Consider the following 25,264-nt stretch of genomic DNA (forward strand, 5'->3'; position numbering starts at 1 on the left):
ATTAGTAAACGATATTTATTGTGCACCAAGACAAGAGAGGGAATTGAAGAAGCCCTTGACATATTGCTTTTATCCTCCAGTGTTTAGAATATACAAAGAATAGAAAACGATAAAGACACTACCTTAGGCTCCTAAGCATAGGGCATCATGGTAATATCATTGTAGTGACATTGGAGCAAACATACAGCTTATTGTAAACTCCCATCCATATCACACACATCAAAATAGAAGAGATAATTAAGTAAAAGGATTAAGTGGAACTGAGTGAGATCGACCTGAGCACTGGGAGATTTTGTGACTATGCAGTGTAGCCCTCTCTGCCTGTTCTAACTGGAATTCCCAATGGAGAAGTGAGTGCTGCTTATATCATTATATGCATGAGTGAATATGATTGAAATAATTGATATGTTATTCTATCAAATCCAATTACATGAATATTATCAACTGACTAAAAAATCTAATTGCTGATTAGAGAACTTATTACTGAGATTCTTCCTAATATGTTTCAAATTAACATTGCATACAAGACTATACCTCATTTATGATTTATGGGAACAAAATGCTTGGCATGTGTATGTATATATATACATGTATGCATATGTATATATATATGTGTGTACACGTACACAAATGTATCCAATATAAAAAAAAGGTACACAAAATATCATAGCCTTCTTTGTGTCCCTTAAACTTGGATGACTTGACAGCAAAGCTCACCACAAACTCTCCAGCACCACCAGTTTCCATGCTTCCTCTAGTCCAGTAAAACAGCTCCACAGGGGACCTTGTCTCTCCCGCACAAGGCTGTATCTCCAGAACTCAGTGCATCATTTCGTACATGGGAAGCAGTCAGTGGATCCTCCTAGTTCGAGCATCTTCTGCTTTATTATCAATGTCAGCCATTTTAAAACTATAGTCCATGGGGTCACAGGTGTTTTGAGGAGGTGCCTTAGGTATACCTTTGGTGAAGCAAATAGTGGGAGAGAGAAACCCACATCCTTACCATGGTTCTAAGGCCCTATGTGAGGTGGCCACTCACTCCATCTTTGAGCCTGTCCCCTACCACTCTCTCAGACCCTCACTCCAGCCCAGATGCCACTGGCCTCCCTACTTCTTCTCTGAATAAGCCTATGGCTCAGCAACCTTACTCCATCAGAAATCACTTCCTCAAATATCCACATGACTTATTCCCTCACTTCATTCAAATCTCTGTTCATGAATCATCTTATCAGAGAGGACTTCCCTGACTACCTACCTAAATAGTACCTTACACTATTTTCATTTTTCTTTATTGAACTTACCAAAATAAGATATCTTAAATATTTATCTGCTTATCATCTCACACAAACACAAGAATGAAAGCTTTATGAGAGGAGGAGTTTATCAGAATTATACTGATATGTTCAACTGCTCCTCGTGAAGATTGGAAGATACAGTCTGCCCTGAGCAGCACTGCCCTGCCTTGTCTGGCTCTCTTTCCTCCTTCACACGCTAGAATTGATTAGTAGGATGATTTCCGCCTAATGGGAGTCCTGTGCTGGTACCCTCTCCCTCTGTTTCCTTTCTTTGCTCACGGGCTCTGAAAGGCTTCTTATTGTCCCAGTTTGCATCCAACCAGAACTTTGCACCATTCTAACTTCTAGATTCTGTCCACTTGACTTTGGCGCTCTTGTGTATAGCCCCTTGGGGAATTTTATTTGGAGAAAGCGATTCACAATGCAGGATTCAGGTTTATATGGGCCTTCTAGCAAAATAACATAAATTGTTATCAAAACCCTACTGACACTACAAAAAACTAGATTTATCTTTGCAAATATATTTGGCAATCCTTGAGCACAGAGATAGTCTTATAAACTGCTTTCATTTTATTTTTATAAGATGATTTAATAATTTATAGAATTATTTTCAATAACACCAAAAACACACTTAGAGCTGGTGTTACCTAGTGTCACAGGTTTTAGTTGATCAAACGTTTTGTTCAATAGATTTTTTTTACAACAGATATTTTATTCCAAAAGAAAGTGTACTGAAAAGGCCATTGTGTTAAACAGAGAAATATGAAACAATAGCTGGTTGACATGGGTGTAAAGGACCCACTTCTTCATTTATTCATTCAACAAATACTTTTTGAGGACCCTCTATTTTCCGTACACTATTTTCTCAGGGAAAGGATAGAGTTGTGAATGGCTATGACCCTCCAACAGGCATTGGCCTACCTGCCAGTGAATCTGCTATTTATTTTAATAATATATTTATTGAAAATAATTTTAATTAAAATATTATTTTAATTTTACTTAATGTCGTGGATGCTGATAAATCAAATTAGCAAATGCTTTTTCTAGAAGGAAGAATGAGGAAAAGGAGTTGTCTTTCTGCACTGAAAGAAATGGTGGTATGGTACGTCAATAAACTATAATGGTGAATACATGTCAGGAAGTAGTAAACACTAAGAGAAAATAGTGAGGCTTTGCAGTCCCGTGGGGATACAGAGAAAAGGACCTTCTCTCTTCCAGGGTGAAAAGGGAAGACTTCACAGAGAAGCTAGGACTAGAGGTGAGGCTTTAAGATTGGGTGGAATTTGGACCTCCCAGGGACCAGGAGGGCATTCTAGAATGAGCAAATATTAGCTCTGGGGCAGAAATATGCACAGAACCGGTGAGTAGAAAAGGCAGGCTGGACTCTATTGTTCTCATTATTTGTTTTAGTTTTTTTATCTGACATGTTTTATATTAAATTAGTTAAGAATAAACTGTTCAGTTCTATCTTATCTATTTTTCAAGAGAAATATTTTTTAACATATATTTAAATATAATGATTTTAAAAGACCACATTTTAAAATGTGCGCATCTTTGTACTTTAGCTTAGAAATACACTGAAATCCATGGGAAAAAAACCTATAGTATATTTTAGATAAAAGATGAAATTAAAACCTTATGAAATAGCTTATCTTTAAACCTATGAAATACTAGATCAGTTACAAAAGAAACAAAATGATGTGTTAGAATATTTCAAAGACAGAAACAATGCACACTGTTCGAGAGAAACCTTGCCTCCAAACACCTATTTTCATATTGTTCTTAAATTAAGTAATGCTTAAGTTTTCATATTTCTTTAGGAGGAAAATAACAGGTTTTAAGCCACGCATTATTACAACTTGTGAAATAGGGGGAAAAAAATTAGACCAAGTATATAACTACAGCAGTTTAATAAAACACATATAAGCATCTATCTTTTTTAATAATGCCAGTTAAATGAAGGCAGTTTCTAGTCAATTTTTCTGCCCCTATGTATCAAAAAAATTCTAAGAAAGTATCAAAGAAATTTTTAGGTTTATTTTACGGTAAAATAGAAAAAAAATAAAATGTTACAAAGCATTTTTTAAATTGATCCTGACATCTGAGTATATTTATCTTTTATGGGAATCCCAGTGGGAGGAAATAGAAAAGCATCTAAAGTTCATTTCTTCAAGATCATAATAGTCTTGTTAATTGATCATGCACTATCTTCCTTCGTTCATTACCCATTCATTCATTCATTCAGCATAGTCTGAACTCCCACTGTATGTTAGATGTTGCAGCTTAATATTCAGACTCCTTTTCACCTGGCCCTGAACCCTGTTGTTATTTCTACTCAGGCACGGAAACTTCCTAACTTTTCTGCCACGCCCTCTGCCTGCCTCATCTTCACCTGAATTGGACTGGTATTAGGACTTCAAAGGCTCAGCAACCTGCAGGAGATAGGCAGGCTCAATTTTGGATCAAGTATCTTGTTCAACAGTCCCTGCTACCTATGCTTTCAGTCTTAGACTAATTCTCTGATAAATCAAGTTAACTTTTAAAGCAAATTTGTTTGGTAAATCAAGTTTGGTTGTGCCTCCTACTTCTGCATTGAGCTGTCTAAATGCTCGTTCATAGACAAACATACCACTGTTCATATTCCCATCTTTAGTTTTCTTTCTTTTGTCTGGGCCCAGAAGCATAACCTTAGACAATTCTGGTTTTGCTCACTTGGCCTATATTTAATTTTTCAATTAAGCACGTAGTTGACACTGTGAAGAAGGGATAATATTGAGCTCTGCACATATTAAAAATATGCATATTCTTTAACCATTAAGTCCTTAAATTCTAATATATGATGTTAAGAACAATATATAAGCAAGGGAGACTGTGCTAAATGCCCTAAGAGAGGAATTATATCCAGTTTGAGCAGGTCATAAAAACTTTCTACCGTAGGGGGAAATACTCTAAGTACATACATTCTGCACTGACAGAAAGTAGCGAGCTGAAATGGGAGACGGAAGGGATCATAAACCTAGGACGTTAAAATGATTGTAGTGCAAGGTACAAATAGATAATTAGCGGAGTAAGTGCCTAAACTCTTCCAAGGGAGTGTTCTAACCCCTTTATATAAACAGAGGTCATCCATACAAATATACGCTGTGGGTGCTTGATGGAACAAATAGACAGCAAATCAATAAAGACATAGAAAACTTAAATAACACTATCGACCAAATTTCCCTAATTGAGATTTATAAAACACTCCACCCAGCAACAGCAGAATACACGTTCTTTTTAGGTAAACATGGAACATCATCAAGATAAATTGTATCTTGGGCCATAGAACAAGATCAATAAATTTTAAATGATTTAAATCATACAGTGTGTTTCCTGTACAAAATTGAATTAAATTAAAAATCAATAACAGAAAGATATCTGGAATATCTCCAAATACTTTGAAGTTCAAAAACACGTTTCAAATTACTCAAAAGTCAAAGAAGAAATCACAGGAGAATTGGAAATAATGTGGTTGGATAAAAGCAAAAAGTATCAACTATTGTGGGATAAAGTCCAACAAGATTACATGATAGAAGGACAACACGTAAAAACAATCTTATTCCTATATATTAGCAATATACAATTGTACTAGAATTTCAAAAAAATCTACCCACCATAGCTCCAAAAATGGAAATGCTTAGGTAGAAATTTTTTAAAATGTGCAAAGTCTTTATGATGAAAACTACAAAATGCTAACAAAAGAAATCCAAGAAATCCTTCAATCATTATTGAAGTTTAATTTAATTAATTTAAGTTTAATGCAATTCCTGTGAAACTTCAGAGGTATATTTTGTAAATGTAGACAAGTAATTCAACTGTGTAAAACAAGGGGTCCTATTGTTGCAGTTATTGAAATAGCTGGGGCAAGGCCGTGCAGCTAACATGCCGACAATTAAAAGGGTTTCAATGCTGCATCCAAGTTTATGCTGGGTGCAGGGGTGATTCTGCATTCTATAATAGGCTGAAACTATTAGGACAGTGAGAATGATTCCCCAGTAGCGCTTGCTTTGTGGACCTAGTCTCTGCAGATTGGGCCTGGGGAAACTGAGGACACAGTATCCCTCCTTTTGCTTCCTCATTTGCCAGGAGAGAGTTCCTTAATGTTTTCTTGGCTAACTTCACCCTTTTCTCTGTATCCCTTCTACACTACCAGATAGAAGATAAGACCTGTATCTAGCCCAGTTTGCAGGAAGCAAGAGCAAATGCCAATTGCATTATAACTACAGTTGCATAATCGCACGGAGTATTATCACGGGGACTTCCTTTTCTTTTTTTAATTCTCTTGTTTCTAAAGCTCCAATTTAATAAATTCATTTGAGCATACCTTTGGTAGAAATATCTACTCTACATGACCAGACTAATTCTCATGTCTTCATAGTTGACTACAGCTAGGAAGAGTCATGTCTGGACTCCTATGCCTGGGTAAGATATGACTTCTAGCAGAAATCATTCCTGACAGGAATAATCAAACTCTTGTCACATGACAGACAGATACATGGTGTTAATGATATTGCTTAATATTTAGCCAGTCTTTCATGATTTTCAAATTGCTTTCATTTTATCCTGATTGCACATGAATGGACACTGTATGTGATTTGCCTATAGTCATGTAAGTGGCAGAACTGGTTCGTAATCCTGACCCTCAGGTCTAACACTCTCCCCATAAACCCTTAGGAAGTAAAGTGTTATCACACAGTCCTATAAGCAATGTATAGTGTCGATACTGCAACAAATAAACAAGTTACCTGGGACTTTAGAAGATCCATTCATTTTGTATAGTTATTTTTCTTTGATTCCAACAGTTAATATGTTATTTTTTGCTTTATTTCAAAAAGGATTTGACATGGTGTGATCTTTTTGTCTGCTAGAAAAGTGTCAGATCTCAACTGAGTACCTTCCTCCTTCACGTCTGTATCTTCATTTCCTGCTTTGACATAAGGATAATTAGATATATATGTGGTCCCAAATTACAGCTTATAGAAAAATAAAATAATATACCTATAAATGTGATTTACAGTTACATTTGTATATTATTGTATTTGAACATAGGTGATAAATTTCCTCTAGCTAAAATGCTAGAGTTACATTGCAGGCAAAGACCATATTAGGAGCTGAGAGGTTAATCACTTTTTTGCAATCTATCCATTCATAATTTCTCTGAGAAGCCACTCCAAAAGATACCGTAAATGGAATTTTTTAAATAGCTGTAGAATTTTGTCACACGAACCACTTTCTTCACAATGATCTTGAATGATGAAAACAACAAAAGTAGTCCCGTATAGGGAGAAGAGCAGGTGGAGAGTTTCTCCAGCTTCTTCCTTCTCTAAACCCTCCTGCTCCCACCTTTATTCGGTTTAGCATCCTCACATGCCGTCCCTTCATCTGACTCCATGTGTGTCTGCCATCTTGGTCCTCCCAGTCCTCCTCACTTGTCTCATGCTGCCTTGCCAGCCTCTTCTCCTGGCACTCCAACTACAGGAGCTGGGACACTCGTGAGTCACACACCCAGCTGCAGCCAGTTTACATTTTAGACTGGTTTAAAGAAGAGCAATAATAAATACAAAATTGGCTTTCCTGGAAACTTCAATGGATGGGTTTCAAAGTCTTCTTTTCGGGGCAATGCATTGAACAGTAAGAACAAATGGCAAAGTCAATGTAATCACTAAGTCAGTGGTTCACCAGGACAGTGGGCAGTACCACTCGCCAAGGGATGTTTTGGTAATTCACAGAGCGTTTTTCCTTGTTTCAGTGATTCATGGGCACTGCTGGCACGAGGTGATGAGGGCCAGGCCTGCCATACATCTTGCTGAGTAGGGCAGTGCTGCACAGTGAAAACAAATTTTTTCTGTACCTCATGACTTCCAAATACCTGCATGCATATTCATGAAGTTGAAAGAAAAAGCCGGCTGATAATCTTTTTTAAATGTTTTTAGCCTAGAACCCAACTCCATATTAAAAATAAACATAATGCATTGTTTACAAAGTTTTAGTGTATACTGTTTTTCAGGAATGCAATTACTTTGTAAATCAAGGGAATATTTAACTAAATTTTTACCAAAAGTTTACCAAGAGTTGTTTACCATTGTAGAACGTTACCTCAGTGGCAGTAAGACCGCTAGCATTTGAGTCTCCTAGACAGCACAACTTAACAATTTGCATTTGTGGCGGTCATAGCCATGACAATTCCATATATGTGTGTGAGCCTCTAGCTCCATCATTATGTCTCAGTGTTTTTGGGCCTAAGCATTTATATTTTGAAAACCATTATTTTGTTACAAATTATTTACTCTCTATTTCTTTCTACATAACAATTAGGCCAATCTATTGATTTTTAAAATTATTATCTATTAATTTATTTCAATAGTAGATGGAGCTTTAAATATATTTGTTTTTTAAAGGAATCATTAGATCTCATAGAATTAAGAATTATTGAATGAAGTAATTAAGCAGACTAATACTGACTAATGGGTGCAAAATTGCAAGATAAGTTATTTAGCTGAACATAGGAAGTACTCATTAAATAAACCTGAAATCCAGATTTGTTAGGAATAATTGACACACTTATATGCATCAATTGATATTTGCATCGTTTGTAGAGGATGCTATGCATAAATGATAAAATAAAGTGGTATAAAAGTTAGCCTTATAATACACATGTCTAATAGGCGTATAAGTCATCCTTATCAAATTTCAGCTGTGCTGACCAGTCATGTAATGAAAATGGATGGCACTTGAATGAGAAAACAATTATGTGGCTATCTGAAGAAGGGCGGCCATACCCAAAGGATGAACAAAATACTTCAAGCAAAACTAACAGCAACATGATGAGCTAAGAAGTGACAGGCACAAGCACAAGCAGACCATGTTGGCTTGAAGCAAACAGAGTTGAGCTGCTTCACTGCCTCATTTAAACAGAAGCGTATGCTCAGCATGAAGCTAAGAGACAGCTTACAGAGCATCACACCCTGAAGGTAAAAGCTGCCGCTGAAACTCAAAGGACAGAATATATAGAAGGCATATTTATTTATTTTCACAATTTGTGAGGAAGGAATTGCCTAACATGAATCAGCCTTTTCAGACCCACTCTTATGAACAGGCCTCAAGGTCAATAGCCCAATCACACAGTGCAGAAGATATTGCCATATTTATATGATTCAGTGGAATAGCTGAAGTGATTTTAACAGGACTATTGTGAATATGTCATTTGCATAAGTCTAAATAATTTGCTGGTTATGATTGTTCTTAAGAAAAATAGACATTTAAAACCAGTCACTATAAAGCACATTTTTAATAGTACTGCCCTAGCGCCATATACTATATTCAATCCCAATTTCTGTTCTGGAAATTGTACCCAGATTGAGTCCAGTTCCAAGTCTAGGCCAAAAATCAGGGCTATCCAACTTTAAGTGATTCCATAAATATCTGTATCACTTTTAAAGAAAGAGAAGCTGAATAGGAAAACAATGTTTTCTCACATAAAATCTAGGTTTTGTTTAAGGGAAATATTGAATCCAATGATAAAGTATAGTAAAAAAAATAATAGTATGTACTTCTTTATTGAAATGTTGGTAGTTTTAAATTCTTGACATAAATAATTGCTATGTTATATGTAAAACTACCAAGGAACAAAACAGAGGTCATAAAATATAAAGAATGATGGGACATATTTATAACCTCATAAAACAAACCAGCATTTTAATATCTTAAGCTGGCCATTTTACCATGTTTGTATTTGGGTCATCGCTACAAAGTTCTTGTCTCTGATTTGAACACATCGCATACGAGAGGCAAAAAGCACAGGGTGGATGGAGGGTACAAATGTAATTCTGTTTATGATCCTCATGTGTAGGTTGGTGACATTCTACCACACAACCAAGGTGATGATCTATCTTTATAATCATCTGTAGGATCCTGCAGAAATTTTCCAACAGTATATTCAGATCCTAACAAATCAGTTTGTGATGCAAAAACAGCAGGTGAAAGTTAAGAAAAGTTATCGCAATATGGCGCTATAAATATAAAGTATGTGTGACTTTTTTCCAAACTTGGTTTAATGTATTTTTCACAGACGGTAGTTTTCTTTAAAAGCATTAATTAGTTCAGCGTTTGTGGGGTTTTATGGGTAGGAGGTGTGAGTAGCCATCGTGGCAGCAGTAAAATGCAGTGAGCCTTAATATATAATTCATTGTAATAATGGTGAGGAACACACACCAGGTGACACATTTTAATGGAATAGTAAATGAATGACCAAGGAAAGAGAGAACTTAAAGGTAGAAGCCATTAAATAAATGAAGTGGAGGTAAGAAAGTAGATTTGTATACTATTCTGTAAAATTTTGCAGTATCAAATCATTCCTATGATATTTAATCTTTTCTGATCAACAGGATGATCCAAGTTCCATTAACTAGTTAGTTACAGATCAATAATGAGATCCTTTTCAGAGTAATGTCTCTTACAATCCAACTATTGTTTAGATAGATGTTTCAGACAGAAAATCATTTTTCTTGTTTAGAAAGCTAAGGTGCAAATAGAAAATAATTGCTATTATTACCATTAAAGCATCTGCTTCTATTCACTGGATCTGAGACAGATCTGGCTGATTTGCTTACACATCCATGGATGCTTTTGTTAAGTGCCCTCTATTCTGAATTATTCTCTCCATATACAGTTCCAGTATAAAGGAATATACTCTGTTTAAAGATATTAATGGAGCAAAATTATTTCAATAATCAGAACAGATCCAAACATAGACAATTGACTTAATCATACAATTTAAAGGTTATTATCAGGTCCTGCATGAGCCTGAATATTTATTTTCCCACCAGCTTACTATCTTACTTGTTTCTTGCCTTATATGGACTAAGATTCCCGCAATTAGAATAATTTCTGGAAGACGAACAAAGACAGAGCTTTATTGTGGTTCTTACGTAATATTTATTAAATTTAGAAAGTAACTATTAAAAATAGGCTCAAAGGAATGGGCCAAGGAGAAATGGGAGGGAGTATGCTGGTTGAAAGGAAGCTTCACGTGCATGCTTCTCATTTTGCTAGCATGGATTAATTTATTAAATTAAGCAGTTGCTCACCAAAGCCTGACCTAAGAATTATGAGGTGAAAAAGCCACTAAGTATAAATGTGTGTTAGAAACAGCAGCAAAACCCTTAGGGAGTTGATGAGCAGCATGGACCATTGCCATGTGCGTTTCCATAAAGGAGGAACCCAGGGAAGCCTCAAGGAAGCATAGGGTATCAGAGAAAGAAAATCCAGAGTTTGAAAGGGGCAGGGAGGTCCTCGTGTCATAGCATAGAAAAGACTGATTTCATGCCTCCTGACTTCTCTCTCTCCCTGCCATGAATAACATATACGGAATTGCTTTTCGTTATGTGATGAATATATTTATAACCGTTGAGTATGAATCTGCCTACGAAGCAGGTGTTCAAGAAATATTTTATTTCCTTGTTTTATAGAAGTCAAGATAATCTGGACTTGAGTTTCTCATCAATCTAGCTGGAAATTCTGCCTTATTCATTCTTAGTGTGTTCCTTCCCTAGAGTTGTGCCAAAGTTCTAGGGCCTTATCCAGCTCGAGTCATCAAGAGCCTTTCCTAGTCATTGGCTATCAGCCTACTGCTGAGATGCCCAATGTCCCAGCTTCACACTGATGTCTGTTACTTTGGTGCCATACGTTGAGTATTTTTGGACAAAAGCTGAGCCTTGGGCCCAGGACCCAGTCTCTCACAAGAACCATGTGGCCTTTCCCTCTGAGATCTGGCCACCTTCTCTAAGCATTGCAGTGGAGTGATACAAAATTATTTCCTTCTCACAGAGCATGACAATCATATATACCCACTTCCCACTGTCCCTCTTACTCTTTCTCCTTGTCCTTAAAAGTTTCCTCTCAGCTTCCCCTTCTTTTGAGAGATAACTAGCTTGAGTTTAAAGTTTTACAAAAGATGAGAAACATCTTTGACTCAGGTAGTTTCAGCTCTCTGCTCATCCACCATCCCAGAGGCAAGGAATTGCAAGGCTGTCTCCCTGCAGAAACTGAGGGTTAGGGGGAAAACACCAGGCATATAAATGTAAATTAATATTTCAATAAATTATACTGTCATAGAGGAATAGCCTCACGCTTCGATATCACCAGGCACACTGCTGATAAAGAAATTCATTCCAAAATACAATCTTTAAACAAATACCTGACAGCTAAGTTCTGACAAAGAGTTTAGTCTGATTTGTTCATCATTCATGTAACTATTTCAAAGACATGGAAATTAAATCATATTTAAGACACTCTACTTGACATATTGTGTTTATTGAAAATAATAAAATTATACAAAATCCACCCTGTCAGGACAATCTGGAATGTATATTTGGTCACTGTACTCAGTATACAGGGATATTGAATAAAGACGGTTATAACTTGGCCATTGACGCTCTCTTAAAATGAGAGAGAGTAAAGTAATGAGGAAGCTCACCTATAAAAGCTATTCCCAAGCTATTTGCCCTTTCTGTTTTTGTCTGTCTTTTCAAAATGTTTTTATAATTTTATATTCTTCTTTGATGGGTAGAAAGCTCTGGAGTCTGGAAAAGAGGAGGACATCCTTTGGGTAAACAGGGAAGTTGGACTAATTGAAAAAAATGATTTGTATTTAAATTGTGTTTATCATTTCCAGTATTTTTATTTCTAGGGAGGACATTCCTAAACAAATGTTTCCCGATCTAGGAAGTTTAAGCTGGGTTTAATTGTATTCCTTTTAGAGTTTTACATAACTTCTGCCAACGATCCCCATCTTTCACCCTTGCTTTCAGTTGTTACAGAATTTATTAACGAATAAGAAGAGAAGAAAATAGTAAGACACACCAGGGACAGGAATGAAAGCATACAGATAGTTCCATACCATTTGCCTTTAGATGTTGAAAATGACTGTATGTAAAGTATTACTATAAGACATTTCTTTTCAACTCAGAAGTGTTAGGCGTACATAGCAGGAAGATAGAGACGGTGGGGAGCTAAGTTTCCAAAAACTGACTTCTCATTTAATCATTTTGTATCAAGTCACTCTGGGCAGACGATGGTAGCTATAACAGGATAAATAAAGTCGCGAGAACGTTGTGTACTAAACATATTGTAGCGTAAGTGAAGGTCCCTTGATGGGCTTAAGGTATTTTCCCACATTTTCTTTGCCAGTGGTTCGATCCTCATTCAAACATTTTAAAATGCTCATTTTTGCTGATGTAGGAGAGGAAGAAATTTTCCTCTACTCTTCCAGGTTCTTCTGGCTGGTGTAAGAGTAAAATTGACATGACGGAGATTAACAAGAGGAAATCAAATTTAATTGTGCACGCACAGGAACCCCACGTATGAGAAAGGGTCAGAGACCCAACATACATAATAGATGCAGAGACAAAAAGGTAAAATGAGGTACATACGCCACCTTGAGCTGAGGAATAGGATAGGGGCCCGAGGCTTTAGAGGGGAGGAGGTAACTCACAAAATGATAAGAAGAGCGTATGTTCAGGAATTAGAGGTTTATCCTGCCATACAGATAGGCGATAAAAATTTACTTCTGGTAATAGCTCTTATTATGGGCAAAGCCCCCAATTTAAATTCTTTAAGGGAGAAGTTAAAGTTTCTCTTGGGCCTAGAGTTTCTCGATAGCCTTTAGTTCAAAATATTACACATGCCAAAGTGGCGCATCTTGGGGAGGCCTGTTCTGAACCCCTTCGCTCACATATTAAAGTAACACAATAGAAAAATGGGACCCTCAGGTTGATACCATCAAAGATGGTGACATAGGACTTATCAGTTTAACATTTTCAAGAAGCCTTCATTTCTAAGAGTAAGCTTGTTAATTAAGATCAGAAGTTTAAGCTAACTAAATTCTACTTTTAGATGAGAAAATAAAAACTAAAATACTGATAGTTTCTATAGTTCCTTCAGGGGGAATTAATTCTTGGATCATTTGTGTTGATAATACAATCCCTTCTTTTTTAAGGTAATTGAAATCCACACGAAGCTTAGTAAGTTTGTTTTTAAGCAATATATTCAGTATTTTAAGATGAAGTGCATAGGGAAGGATATTGGATTGAGGATTAAGTATTGGGAAGCAATGGCGTCTCTTCACAGATTGTGCAGATCTGCAGTTGCACCAATAATAACAATTATTTACTGAGTACCTACTCTGGACCCACTATGTGCTAACTGTACAGTCACGGAATAAGAGTCCTCAAGAGTGTACCACTTTAGGCAGGACTGACAGATGGGAGAGGACACAAGAACATAAGTAATTAAGCTAACTCCACCTCATGATTGGTGCTATGAGGGAAATAAACAGGGGGTGTGACAGATGGGTGTTGTGGGTCCCTTCAGCTTTCCACCCCCTTATGGTCAGAAGACACTGAGCTTTGAAAGAAAGCTCTGAACAAGAGAAAACAGCTGGATTGAAATCTCTTTTCTCCAACAATCCAGTCCCTGAGTAATCTAAGGATTTTCCCCCTCATTTTAGCCCTGCTTTCTCTCCCTTCTGGTTTGCTTACAGGGTTCCCTACTGTCCTAGAGCCAAGCTTTGTGGCTAGAGATCTTGCCTCTTGTCATTACCCTTCCCATCCCTGACAACTGGTTTCCAACTAAGATCTCTTTCATGGGGTTGACATGGAAAGGAAAAGAGGTATAAGACTCAAATGGATCAGTTTGGCTACTTGTGAGCATATTATGTAAAAATATTTTGTACAAAGAAGTTTGAATAGAAGGTTTCAGAAGTGGTTTTTGGATTTAAAGTATTTCATGTTTTGTCTGTTGATCAACTTACAGTTAACAATGAAGTTGATCACAACTATCTTAAAAGCTAATTTATTTTCTTTTTAGTTTAAAGAATTTTTTTAAAGAAAGCTATGTTTCAAAATAACCCTGTTGACCTTTTTCTTTGCTATTTTTTTTTTTTTTTGAGGAAGATTAGCCTTGAGCTAACATCTGCTGCCAATGCTCCTCCTTTTGCTGAGGAAGATGGGTCCTGAGCTAACCTCTGTGCCCATATTCCTCTATTTTGTGTATGGGACGTGTGCCACAGCATGGCTTGATGAGCAGTGTGTAGGTCTGCACCTGGGATTCCAACTGGAGAACCCTGGGCTGCTGAAGCAGAGCCCGTGAACCCAACCACTGCACCAGCGGGCTGGCCCCAACTCTGTTGACCTTTTTTGGATATAAAAAACAAGACATTTGATAGTTTTAAATCATAGAAGTTTTAGAAGCAAAAGTTCTTGAAAAACCCAATCTAACTGCAAAACATAAAGAAGCAGCCCCGTGTGATTGAGGAAGACGAGCTTCCACTCTTTCTTACTCCAGAATGAGACACAGGCACATGAAGGATTAGCTTTCCTCATTCCACATCATAAGGCACAGGTTCTAAAGCATAAGCAGCAGTGTTATTTAGTCTATTAACTTTCAGAAACCCAGACTGTGGGGCCGGCCCAGTGGTGTAGTAGTTAAGTTTGTGCACTCCACTTTGGTGGCCTGGGTTCCCAGGTTCGCATCCTGGGCACAGACCTACACACTGCTCATCAGGCCACACTGTGGCAGCATCCCACATACAAAATAGAGGAAGATTGGCACAAATGTTAGCCCTGGGCCAACCTTCCTCACCTGAAAATTAAATAAAAATAAACCCAGACCACGAGAGTCAACTCAGCAATGTGACTGTTCACTTCTAGCTCTTTCTGTCATTTATAAAAAAAATATTCAGGGAAATAATAATATTTTGAATCAATTTAGGGGCCAGACCAATGGTGTAGCGCTTAAGTTTGAGCACTCTGCTTCAGCTACCTGGGGTTCACCAGTTCAGATCCTGGATGTGGACCTGCACACCGCTCATCAAGCCATGCTGAGGCAGCATCCCACATAGAAGGACTAGAAGGAACTACAACCAGGATAGACAACTATGTGCTGGCACTTTGTGGAGGGGAAAAAAAAAAAAAAGAGGAAGATTGGCAACAGATAGTAGCTCAGGGCCAATCTTCCTCAACAAACCCCTCCCCCACAAAAATGTTGAAACTTGGAAAAAATTAAATAAATCACTTTAGACTGTGTAATAGGTACCAAATTACCTAGAAGGTACGGATGGCAGGTAACAAATCTATGCTCTGAAAAGAAGAAAGAGTTTGAGTATTACTAAAGAAATAATTTGCCATTAACATCCATAAGAACCGAGGTACTTACATTCATTCTCACAATCATTCTCACTCTTATGGGTCACAGTGTGAAATGTGCTGTATTAAAAATTTTTTTTAAAAATTAAAAAAATAAATGATGCAAAGGAAATTCAAGGATGCAAAGGAATTCATTTCAATATATACAAAGTATGATCGAATGATAAATGGGATTTTTAAAGAAATCTTTAAGTAATTAATATAAATTTGAAAGGTTAATATATTCTGGCTAATGTAAAGATATTAACATCAGTCAATGGTGTGCTTGTAAATTTGCTCTTAGAAAAATAAAAGCCTTGATATGTAGCATTTGACAATTTCCACGGTTTGAATACTCCCACCATGACAAATTTCAAGTTGCCTAGGTTCGTCATTGAATGTGGAATTAGGAAAAGACATGTACCATTGTCTTATGAACCAGTACAAGTCAACTACAATGTACCACTATATCCGGCCAGATACCATTTGTTTTATCTAAATTAAAAAATGCTTCTAATCCATAAATGTTGATTTATCTGGCACTGTGGGGCATAGGTTAACATAAATTAATTTTCTAGATAGTGAATGCTTCACCTCTAAGCACTGAAATATTTCAAATAGTAACTATTTCATAAAAATAAGTCTCTGAAGTGTATGCATTTTTCTACTTGCAGAGCATAATTTCATCAATGGCTGATGACCAAGGTCCCCCGTTAACATTATTATGCTGTGCAGAGAGGACGTTAGTGCAGACAATGGTTAAAAGTATATGGTCTTAAGCCAACTGTTTGGGGAAAAATCCTGTCTGCACCACTAACTACCTGTGTGATATTGAACGAGTTACCTAGATGCTGCGTACTTTGGTTTCCTTATCTATAAACTGGGTAAATTATAAGTGCAGTTGGTTCTTGTTATTCAAGGTAGTTATGTTCTATAAATTCACTGCAAACACTGAATTAGTGAATATGGAATCGCTGCCCCTAGGACAAATACAAGGTTAGTTTCCTACAAGCTGATTCTTCAATCGATCAATATATAACCCTGCTCTGTGAGTGTTTCTGTTTAAAGACACTTCATTTAATGTACACTATTGATTCATTAACATTGAACTCAGGGTCAACAGCACTATAGCATCTCATGCGTGAACAAGCCTTACCTAACACACTACTTTCGCCCTAAGTCATGTCACAGCTTTCTTTCACTTAGGAACACGAGATAACACTACACGTAGGGGCCATTTTAAACAGCAAAATCACCCCAAAAAGCACAAAAATGCAAAAAATGTGGCACTAAATAACTACAAAAAGGACACTGTTTACAGTATGAGAGCTGAAGGCAGAGCTTCGCCCGGTTTGACCACAGTGGGGAGTGTGCACATCACATGACTCAAATTTTTTGCCACTCTGTGCATGCCCACGTTTGGGAATGCCTGCAAAAGCATTGATTTGGGGTGTAAATAAAGGCTAGCAAGTAGGCAATTCCAAAATATGGAATCTGCAAATAATGAGGGTCAATTGTACTTCGCAGTCTTAATGTACGCAAATTACTTAGAACAGTAAGGGCTCAATAGACGTCAGCTCAAGTTACAACCTTAGAAGTAGGAAGTGTTGAAATGTAAGAGTTATTTGCTTTTGCCCTTTATAATTTGCCCCAGGTTGCCATTCAATATTTGGTCTTTTTATTTTATTGTTTCTGTTTTCCGGTTTACCACCATCTCTCTCTGTTATCAGCGTACTGTACTCCAGCCTCTTATCCCCTCCCTGCACCCATATCCTTTGCGCAAACAATTCACTTGATTAAGAAGTCTGAGCGAGGACTTGAGGGTGCTCTGAACGAGTCCCCAGCTCTATTGTGGTTATTTTATTTATTCACCTTTTGCTTTCATTCCCAACATCCTGGATGCATTCCAAGTACTTGAGGTTGCCAGGAATCTGCCCTTTAAGTACGTGGAGTTTTATTACCATTTGGGGGTAATGCTGAGACTGTATGTTTATTGTCAAGGGTTTTGGCCCAGAACTTTCCTTCTCTAGGAGCTGTGACCTATTCATGATCCTTCCTGCGTGAGACATTCAGACCACTTCATAGATTATTATTTCACGATGGATTATGGTGAACTTTAAGATAGGGCTTGTGGCAGACTCCTTGTAGATTTTCTTTAAATATCACCCCCTCAACTAAATATTTAACTGAATACCATTATTGCAAAGAAAGAAACTATTGCATGATGAAGGATTTTGTGTTATTTGTGGTAATATAAAACAAACAGAAGGCTCTCATTATTAAAATGCTATTACCTTTTGAAGTCGAAATTTGGATGTCATTTGAGTACTTTGCCTTGCTGACATGCAAATTCTGGTGGGTTTTTCAAATAGCTTACATATAAACTTTAAAAAATAAATCAAGGGGGGCTGGCCCCGTGGCCGAGTGGTTAAGTTCGCACGCTCCGCTGCAGGCGGCCCAGTGTTTCGTTGGTTCGAATCCTGGGCGCGGACATGGAAATGCTCATCAAACCACGCTGAGGCAGCGTCCCACATGCCACAACTAGAAGGACCCACAACGAAGAATATACAACTATGTACCAGAGGGCTTTGGGGAGAAAAAGGAAAAAAATAAAATCTTTAAAAAAATAAAATAAAAATAAAATAAATCAAGGGATACAAGGAATCCCTAGCTGAACTTGGATGTTATAAATTGCAATGTGAGGATTTAAAAAGATTTCACTGATGTTCATGTTAGATTCTTAGATTTAGGTTTTTCATAAAAAATTTTTATTGCAGATATGTCCCATGATAAATTTTATCATTATATATTGGCTCAATTATATAAATACTATTTAAAATCCAGGTCTTACTGAGTGTTAACAAGATAATCAATTCTGATTCTCCTTTTCAAAACAAGGATAGATATTTTTGACACGTTTTCTTCATAATCATTTAGAAATATATTGCTGCTGCCTTTTTTAAATGTTCCATAATTCCATTAACCACATTTTGTTGATCTGTAAATTCATATAAGCTTGAAGTTTTAAAGGGTTCAATATTCAATATTAATAGGGTTAAAATAAACACACTACGGGAAATAAAAATCCCTAAGATTTAATGCTCCACAAAGGAAAACTACATGTTAAAATAATGTCCTCTTATGAGTTAACGCATGTATGGGAAATGCATTTTAAATGATAATATGTCTGCTCTAGAAGAGTAGATAACTTTGTTTTACAGAGAATTGGAAGTTCAGAGAAATATCCATCCTTCAGTTACTAGAATAATAAATTAAGTCAAGGGGGTGAGGAAAGAGAATAGAGGAAACAAAGGGAAATAAAATAGAGGAAAAAGGAAATAAAGGAGGTGAGTTAAGAAAGAGCTACTGCTTGTGAACTAACTCCTTCCTAAAAAAAGGATAGGAAAACAGCAGACAGGGCAACAGAGGGAAAATCGCATCAGGCTTTAGTGTTTATGTTTTGGATGAAAATATACAAATCATTTCCATCCCTTTCGGTGCTGTCATGCTCCATCTCTTTAGTCCATTTTCACCTTGCAAGGGAATTCTGAATGCAACTTCCCTCTCTGGCAGCTAATTAATCTCTCACAAGCCTGCTCCTGCAGCTTGTCTGCTGGAACACCCCACACCTGAAGCCAGTGACTCGTGAGCAGACGTCTTGCCCCGTGAGCAGTTCTTTCTTCCCTTAAGCTATGTGAAGACCTGTCTTTTCCTTTACATTTAGGAAACTATGTGAGCTTTATCATTAAGGAATTGCTCCCTCTATCCCACCACCATAAATAAGTATACTCCCAAATAATTGAATTGGGTTTTTAATGACAACAGACAAAGCCTGAATATAAATTGTGAATGTGCACAGAATTTTACCAGTAATGCATACAATCTGTAAAGACACACATTAGTAGATTATACAAATTCTGTGCGTGTGTATTTGTTAGATCTTCATTGTGATGAAACAGATATACTCATATTTATAATACTGTTGCTTTTGCTTTAAGAGTACGATCAAATTTTGCAAACAGGAGACTTTTTAGTTTAGTTTAACAGAATTTGCAAAACCTGTATGTAAAAATTTTTTTAAAGTAAGAGTATAATTCTTTATAGGTTGAAAAATGCTTCAATTAAAAAAAATAATAAAAATCCTATTCAGGTTTATTCTCTTTGATGAATACAGCCTTCTAAAACGTTATCACTAACGATCTACTTACAAATAGTAATTGTTAATTTTGTCACAGGTGGAACTCTATTTCAATAATAGCTCATAGGAAGTCAGAAATATTAGCCATAGTTTAATATTTTGCTGATGCTGATCACAGACATCTTTCTTTCTCTTTTTTTTTTAAGCAACTCTCTGTATTGCCTTTATTTTCTCTCCCTTATTTTTCTGTTAAATCATTTGTGGATTTTTGTTTGTCTATTTCTTTATGTTTCCTTTCCTTTTTATTTCCTTTTTAATTAAACATAAAAGACATCCCAGCAGCTATGTAACACGTGCCTTTAGAAAGCAGAAGGTATATTTGTTAATAGTATAGCTATTCCAAGTATTAAAGATCCTCTGCCACCTGTGAAGATGCATGTTACTTGACTCATGCAAGTATGAGAGACATACTTGATAAAAGAATAGGATCACTATAAATATTCAATTATTCACAGAAATATATATGGGTCACACTTTCTACCTCTTCACATGCGTAGTAATTTTTTTTTATTATTATTATCTGCTGGATGTTGTTAAAGGCAAATTGTAGGGAGTGTATTAGGTGGTCTTTATATAAAAGATAATGAATTCTATTTTAGCGATCAGTTTAATTACACATAGGCAAATCATTCTTGCCCTTTCAGGCTTGGTTTTATTCTTTGATAAGACAAGTCTACTTTGGTTTTGAACTTAATTCATGATCCTGACCCTTACGTTTATGGTAGGGCATTTCTTGAATCCCAACTGAAAGTCTGAGGTGTTCAGGGAAGTTTTTCCACTCTGGTTGGCATAAAAGTCCAGTGTTTTCTAGCAGTGCCTGGTCTATTGTATCACTTTTCAGCTTTCAACCACAGAGCAGGAAATCTCTGCTTAAGCCTTGTGGAATCTTATTCTGTAGAAATGCCATCTAGACGTTGGCCAACAATACAGTCAATCCTGACAAACTGCTGCCCTTCCAGTCTAGCTCCCTTTTGCAGGTACCTTATACAGCAAATTCCAGGCACATCAGTGGCCCAGACTGTCCTCGCTGCCTCTTGACTCAGGGAGACTCCAGTTCTACGGGGTTCTACTGCTGTAGCGACAGCAGGGAAGCCCTTCCAAACAGAAGACTAGGAGGTCATGGAGCTCATGTTGAGTTTTCTCCTTTGCTCAAAGATTATCATCCTGTGCCGTGTTTAGTTCAGTGACAGAAAATAATTGTCTTACATAATTTTATAGCTATTTATTGTGGAAAGAGAATTACAGTACTGCTTACTCTGTCATGGTTAAAAGCACAAATCCTAACACGGCATTTTTATTGCTAGATAAAGGAGACTGTCATAGTGAGGCAGGTGAGGGTGGTAAAGGAAGCAGGAGCCTTTAGAGTTAATATAGAGCCTGTGACTGAAGGGATTTTGCAAAAGCTACCTCCATACTTTGAAATACTGAAATGGAGGAGAGACGAACTTCAGAGATCAAGTCAGTAACACACGTGGGGAGAAGTCTTTGTGGAAGACAACATCTGATTAGAAGTTGGAGATAACTTAAGCCCAATCTGCCTCCTTCTGCCAATAATCTTTAGCAAGTAGCTGTCCCCATACAAGGATAAGTCATAATAAAAAGAAACCAACCCAGAATTTATGAAGAATTGCAAAAATTGAAGAATAAGTGAATATAAACCAAATTCCACTGAAAACATACAGTGCGTAGGAATTACCTAAGTAAAGTCATCACTAATTCAGGCAAAAAGAACTCGACATTTTCAAAGAAATTAGAGAAATGCTATGTTCTAAATTGATTTTAGATAATAAAATGAAACATCAAAAGAGTTAAAGCATTCCATTATGATTTTGTAAGACAATAGATGAAGATAGAAAGCAAACACAGAAAGATTAGGAAATAAGTTAAATAGAAAACATACATAAAAGCTGTTGATTGCTCCTCCCCTGCCCCCCCTGCCACACACACACACACACACACACACACACACAAATAAAATAAACACAGTTGAGAATTGTAAAGAACAGGTGTGAAATGAAAAAAAATGTAAGGATATAAGGGTTACAGAGAAAATGTCAAATGTAGAAGCAAATAAGACAAAATAAAACATAGCTAGTGTTCCTAAAGAAAAAACAAATGGAATAAATGAAAGAGAAAGAAATATAGATATAGTGGAAGAAACTCTCTTAGAATAAGAAAAGCCTAAGAATAATAGATGGAAAGAGCTATCAAATCATGCAGTGCTGATATTTCTGAACTTAAGTGTTTGCCAAGAAATGATAAAGGCTATTGAGCATAAAAAGCAAATCCCCCACTAAAGAAGTTGGGTGGGGAAGGCAGGAGAGATTAGGCTGGCCTCACACTTTGCCTGTGGTCCAAGATGGTGAAACATTTCTCCTCAAACATCTGAGGGGAAGAACTAATGACCCAAGATATTATAAGCAGTCGAAATTGCTCTTGAAGTACCGAATAATCAGAAAATGTATAAAAGTATGCATGCAGAGGATTAACTTAATTAGGTATTCATTGACTGAACACTAGGAGGACAGGGGATCCACTAAGAAGCTATGGGATTTGTGATTACTAATCAAATATGTGTTATGATTTTTGACATCGTAAGATTAGCAACATGATTTCACAATATTAGAAGACGAGTAAAAGGAAAGTGGGAGGAATTATAAATGTATTCATTTCCTTATTTAATTATACTTTCTATAAGTGAAAATATAATTTTAAAAAACATGCTCAATTTTAATGTCTTTCTTAATGTTAGGATACCTTTTAGAGAATAGTATCTAATAATAATAAAATATTTACTTGACTTTCAGCAATGCCTTTAATTCTACTTGTTTTGTTTTATGGTTAAGTTCTATATAATTTAATATTTTAATATAGTTATATTATAATTCTCATTTTTATGTAAAATCTCTCTGTCTCTTTCCATAGAGCTATATCTGGAACAATTACTCTAATAGTTAAAGATGATTATTTCAATATAGTGGGCTTTGGGATATAAACCTTTAAAGAAATTTTATATTTTGAAAATCATTAGAGAATAGCAGGCAAAACTTCTAAATAAAACAGTAATTCTTTAAAAATAAAATATAATAATTTATCTTTTGTTATTGACCATCTCAAAAACATTATGTCTTAAGTAAAATCCAAGAATACTTATAAATATATTTTCTTAAAGGGCCAGGTAGTAAATATTTTAGGCTTCTGAACCATGTGGTCTCTCTTATAACTATGCAATTCTGCTACTGTAATGGGAAAGCACAAATAGACAAGTGTAAACAAACTGACATGTTCCAATAAAATATTATTTGCAAAATTAAGCAGCCAGCCCATGGGTCATGGTTTGCTGACCCGTGATATAGATTGACATATCATCAACTTTAATGATCAAAATATTATTAGCCTGCCTCCGAAATATTGAGATAAAGAAACTAATACAAAGTGGCCCTAATGAATGAATTTATTGATTTTATTTCCTTGTTTCTGATATTAATTACTATAATACTTTGATACGGAAAGGCTCAATTAAGGGAAGTGTTGCTGAGTTACATACATATTCATATACACATAAATCTTAATATCTCGACTTCTCAAAAATGCCAAAATTTAAGTAAGGAGGAACAAACTTGGCTCCAGACAGTTCTTAGATGCGATGTTCAGTCTGACTTCTCCCCTTCCCTTTTACATTTACAACCTCGGTCAAAGAATCTCAGAATGTCGGAGCTGCATTGTCTCTCAGTGCATCAAATTAAGTAATTTCCTTCTCACAAGAAGGGAGCCTACTGCCACCGAGATTAAATAACTTGTCTATGGTTCCCCTGCTAGTTCCTGTCAAAGTTAGGACTGGAACCCGGTCTCCCAGCTCCACTTGCAACATTTTTCCCACTCCACCATACTGTCGCAAATGGCATGGCTCAAGCCAGAGAGGAACCAGTCGATCAGAGCTTAACTAACTGGTTAGCATATTAGAAGTGTACTTACATTCTCTCCTCTGTTCTCAGCATTATCAGTTATCCTGCTTCTACTCTTTCTCTATTTTTAAAATAGGTTTATAAATAAAGTTAATTAAAAGCAACCAAACAGTACAAATGAGGAGTGATACTGCTGTGTGTCTACGCTGTTTCATTAAGAAACAGCTGTTTCATAAAATGGCAAAACGTCAGTTGTCTTTCCTTCTCAGTTCTTGATAATTGTTTATATCAGTAGTTCTTAAATGTTAGCATGCATCAGAATCATCTAGAGAGCTGGTTGAAACACAGATTGTTGGGCTCCAACCTCAGAGTTTCAGATTCAGTGGGTTTAGGATGAGGCCTGAAAATCAGCATTTCGACATGTTCTCAAGTGATGCTGAGGCTGCTGGCCTGGGTAAAACACTGAGAACCACTGGTTTCTATTCTTGTCCTAAAGGCAAATTGTAATCACCAGAAGAGATGTTAATTCCCACTAATGGGCAGGTTCCATCTCAGACCAAACGGAAATAGAATGTCTGGCCTTGAGGCTAGGTGCTAAAAGTATCTCAAGTGATTCTAATACTCAGCCAACACTGAGAAAAAAAGAGAAACAGAATGACAAAGTTTGTCTGGTCTTAACACCCTAGTGAAATGTTTTCATCTGTCAGTATGTTCCTTTATTAGATGGGGGCAATTTTTATGTAGTCATTTCATGATAAGGAATAAATGAGATAGTATCAAGACGGCTTTGCCAAGTGACTATAAATTGAAGGTAATTTAGTCAATGTTATGCTACTAATTCTATAAAGTGCTTAGAACACAAAATGGTGGTAGAATTTTTCCTTTTAAAATGTTGTTCTTGTACATTTTTGCTGTTTATGCCTCAGATACTTAAGTTATCTTTGTTAGCATTATACAGACAGCATAAGAAACATTTAGGTGCTAACTCCTAAAACTTTAACTCTTAATTTCTCTCTGTACAGTGAAAGATGCAGATGCACGTTGTATGGACACACAGATTCCGTGAACAGCATTGAATTTTTTCCTTACTCGAACACTCTTCTCACGGGTTCTGCAGATAAGACCTTGTCTGTATGGGATGCAAGAACGGTAAGCAAATCATCAACCCTTTTTCCAGGTTTTGATAAATCTAGTCACTCTTCAGGTCCTGGGTGCAACGTGTAAAGTAATTGCATAAGGCCATGTTGGAAACAGAACGTGCTAAGTTCCTGTTTACAAGATCCTGTCTAAGTACTCTAATCTACCTGCCTTCTAAACGTAAGGACTATAAGAACAATGTCATTACTTTATTAAACATTAATTCAACAATTATTTATTGAGATGGAAACTCTGCGGGTACAGGGAATTTGAAAGGGAAACACATAAAGCCTCTCCTTAAGGACCATGTAGTTTGGAAAGGAAGGAGAAATAAGAGATTATTTTAATGGCATGAGGTATGTGTTAAAATGGGCAAATGTTCAAAGTACAAGGAAAAATCAAGAAGGAGAAGCCTTGGCTGCATGGAACAGTGTGGATGGCTTCCAAGAGGAGGCTATGCTTTGATGAAGAGAATGAAGTAAACAAGGACTCTAGGAGACTGTACAAGAA

The 25,264-nt window shown here is 36.5% G+C and overlaps 1 protein-coding gene across 7 annotated transcripts in view; it reads left to right on the forward strand.

Moving 5' to 3' along the window:
* SPAG16 (sperm associated antigen 16) overlaps positions 1–25,264 on the forward strand; it is a 1,020,255-nt gene that overhangs the window by 636,005 nt on the left and 358,986 nt on the right. For all 7 annotated transcript variants that reach the window (XM_070618199.1, XM_070618198.1, XM_070618200.1 and 4 more), the window contains one exon: positions 24,640–24,766. In XM_070618199.1, coding sequence (XP_070474300.1) covers positions 24,640–24,766 — 127 coding nt within the window. The remainder of the gene's footprint in view (positions 1–24,639; positions 24,767–25,264) is intronic.

This window comes from Equus przewalskii, chromosome 5, assembly GCF_037783145.1.
Source record: "Equus przewalskii isolate Varuska chromosome 5, EquPr2, whole genome shotgun sequence".
Lineage (NCBI taxonomy): Eukaryota > Metazoa > Chordata > Mammalia > Perissodactyla > Equidae > Equus > Equus przewalskii.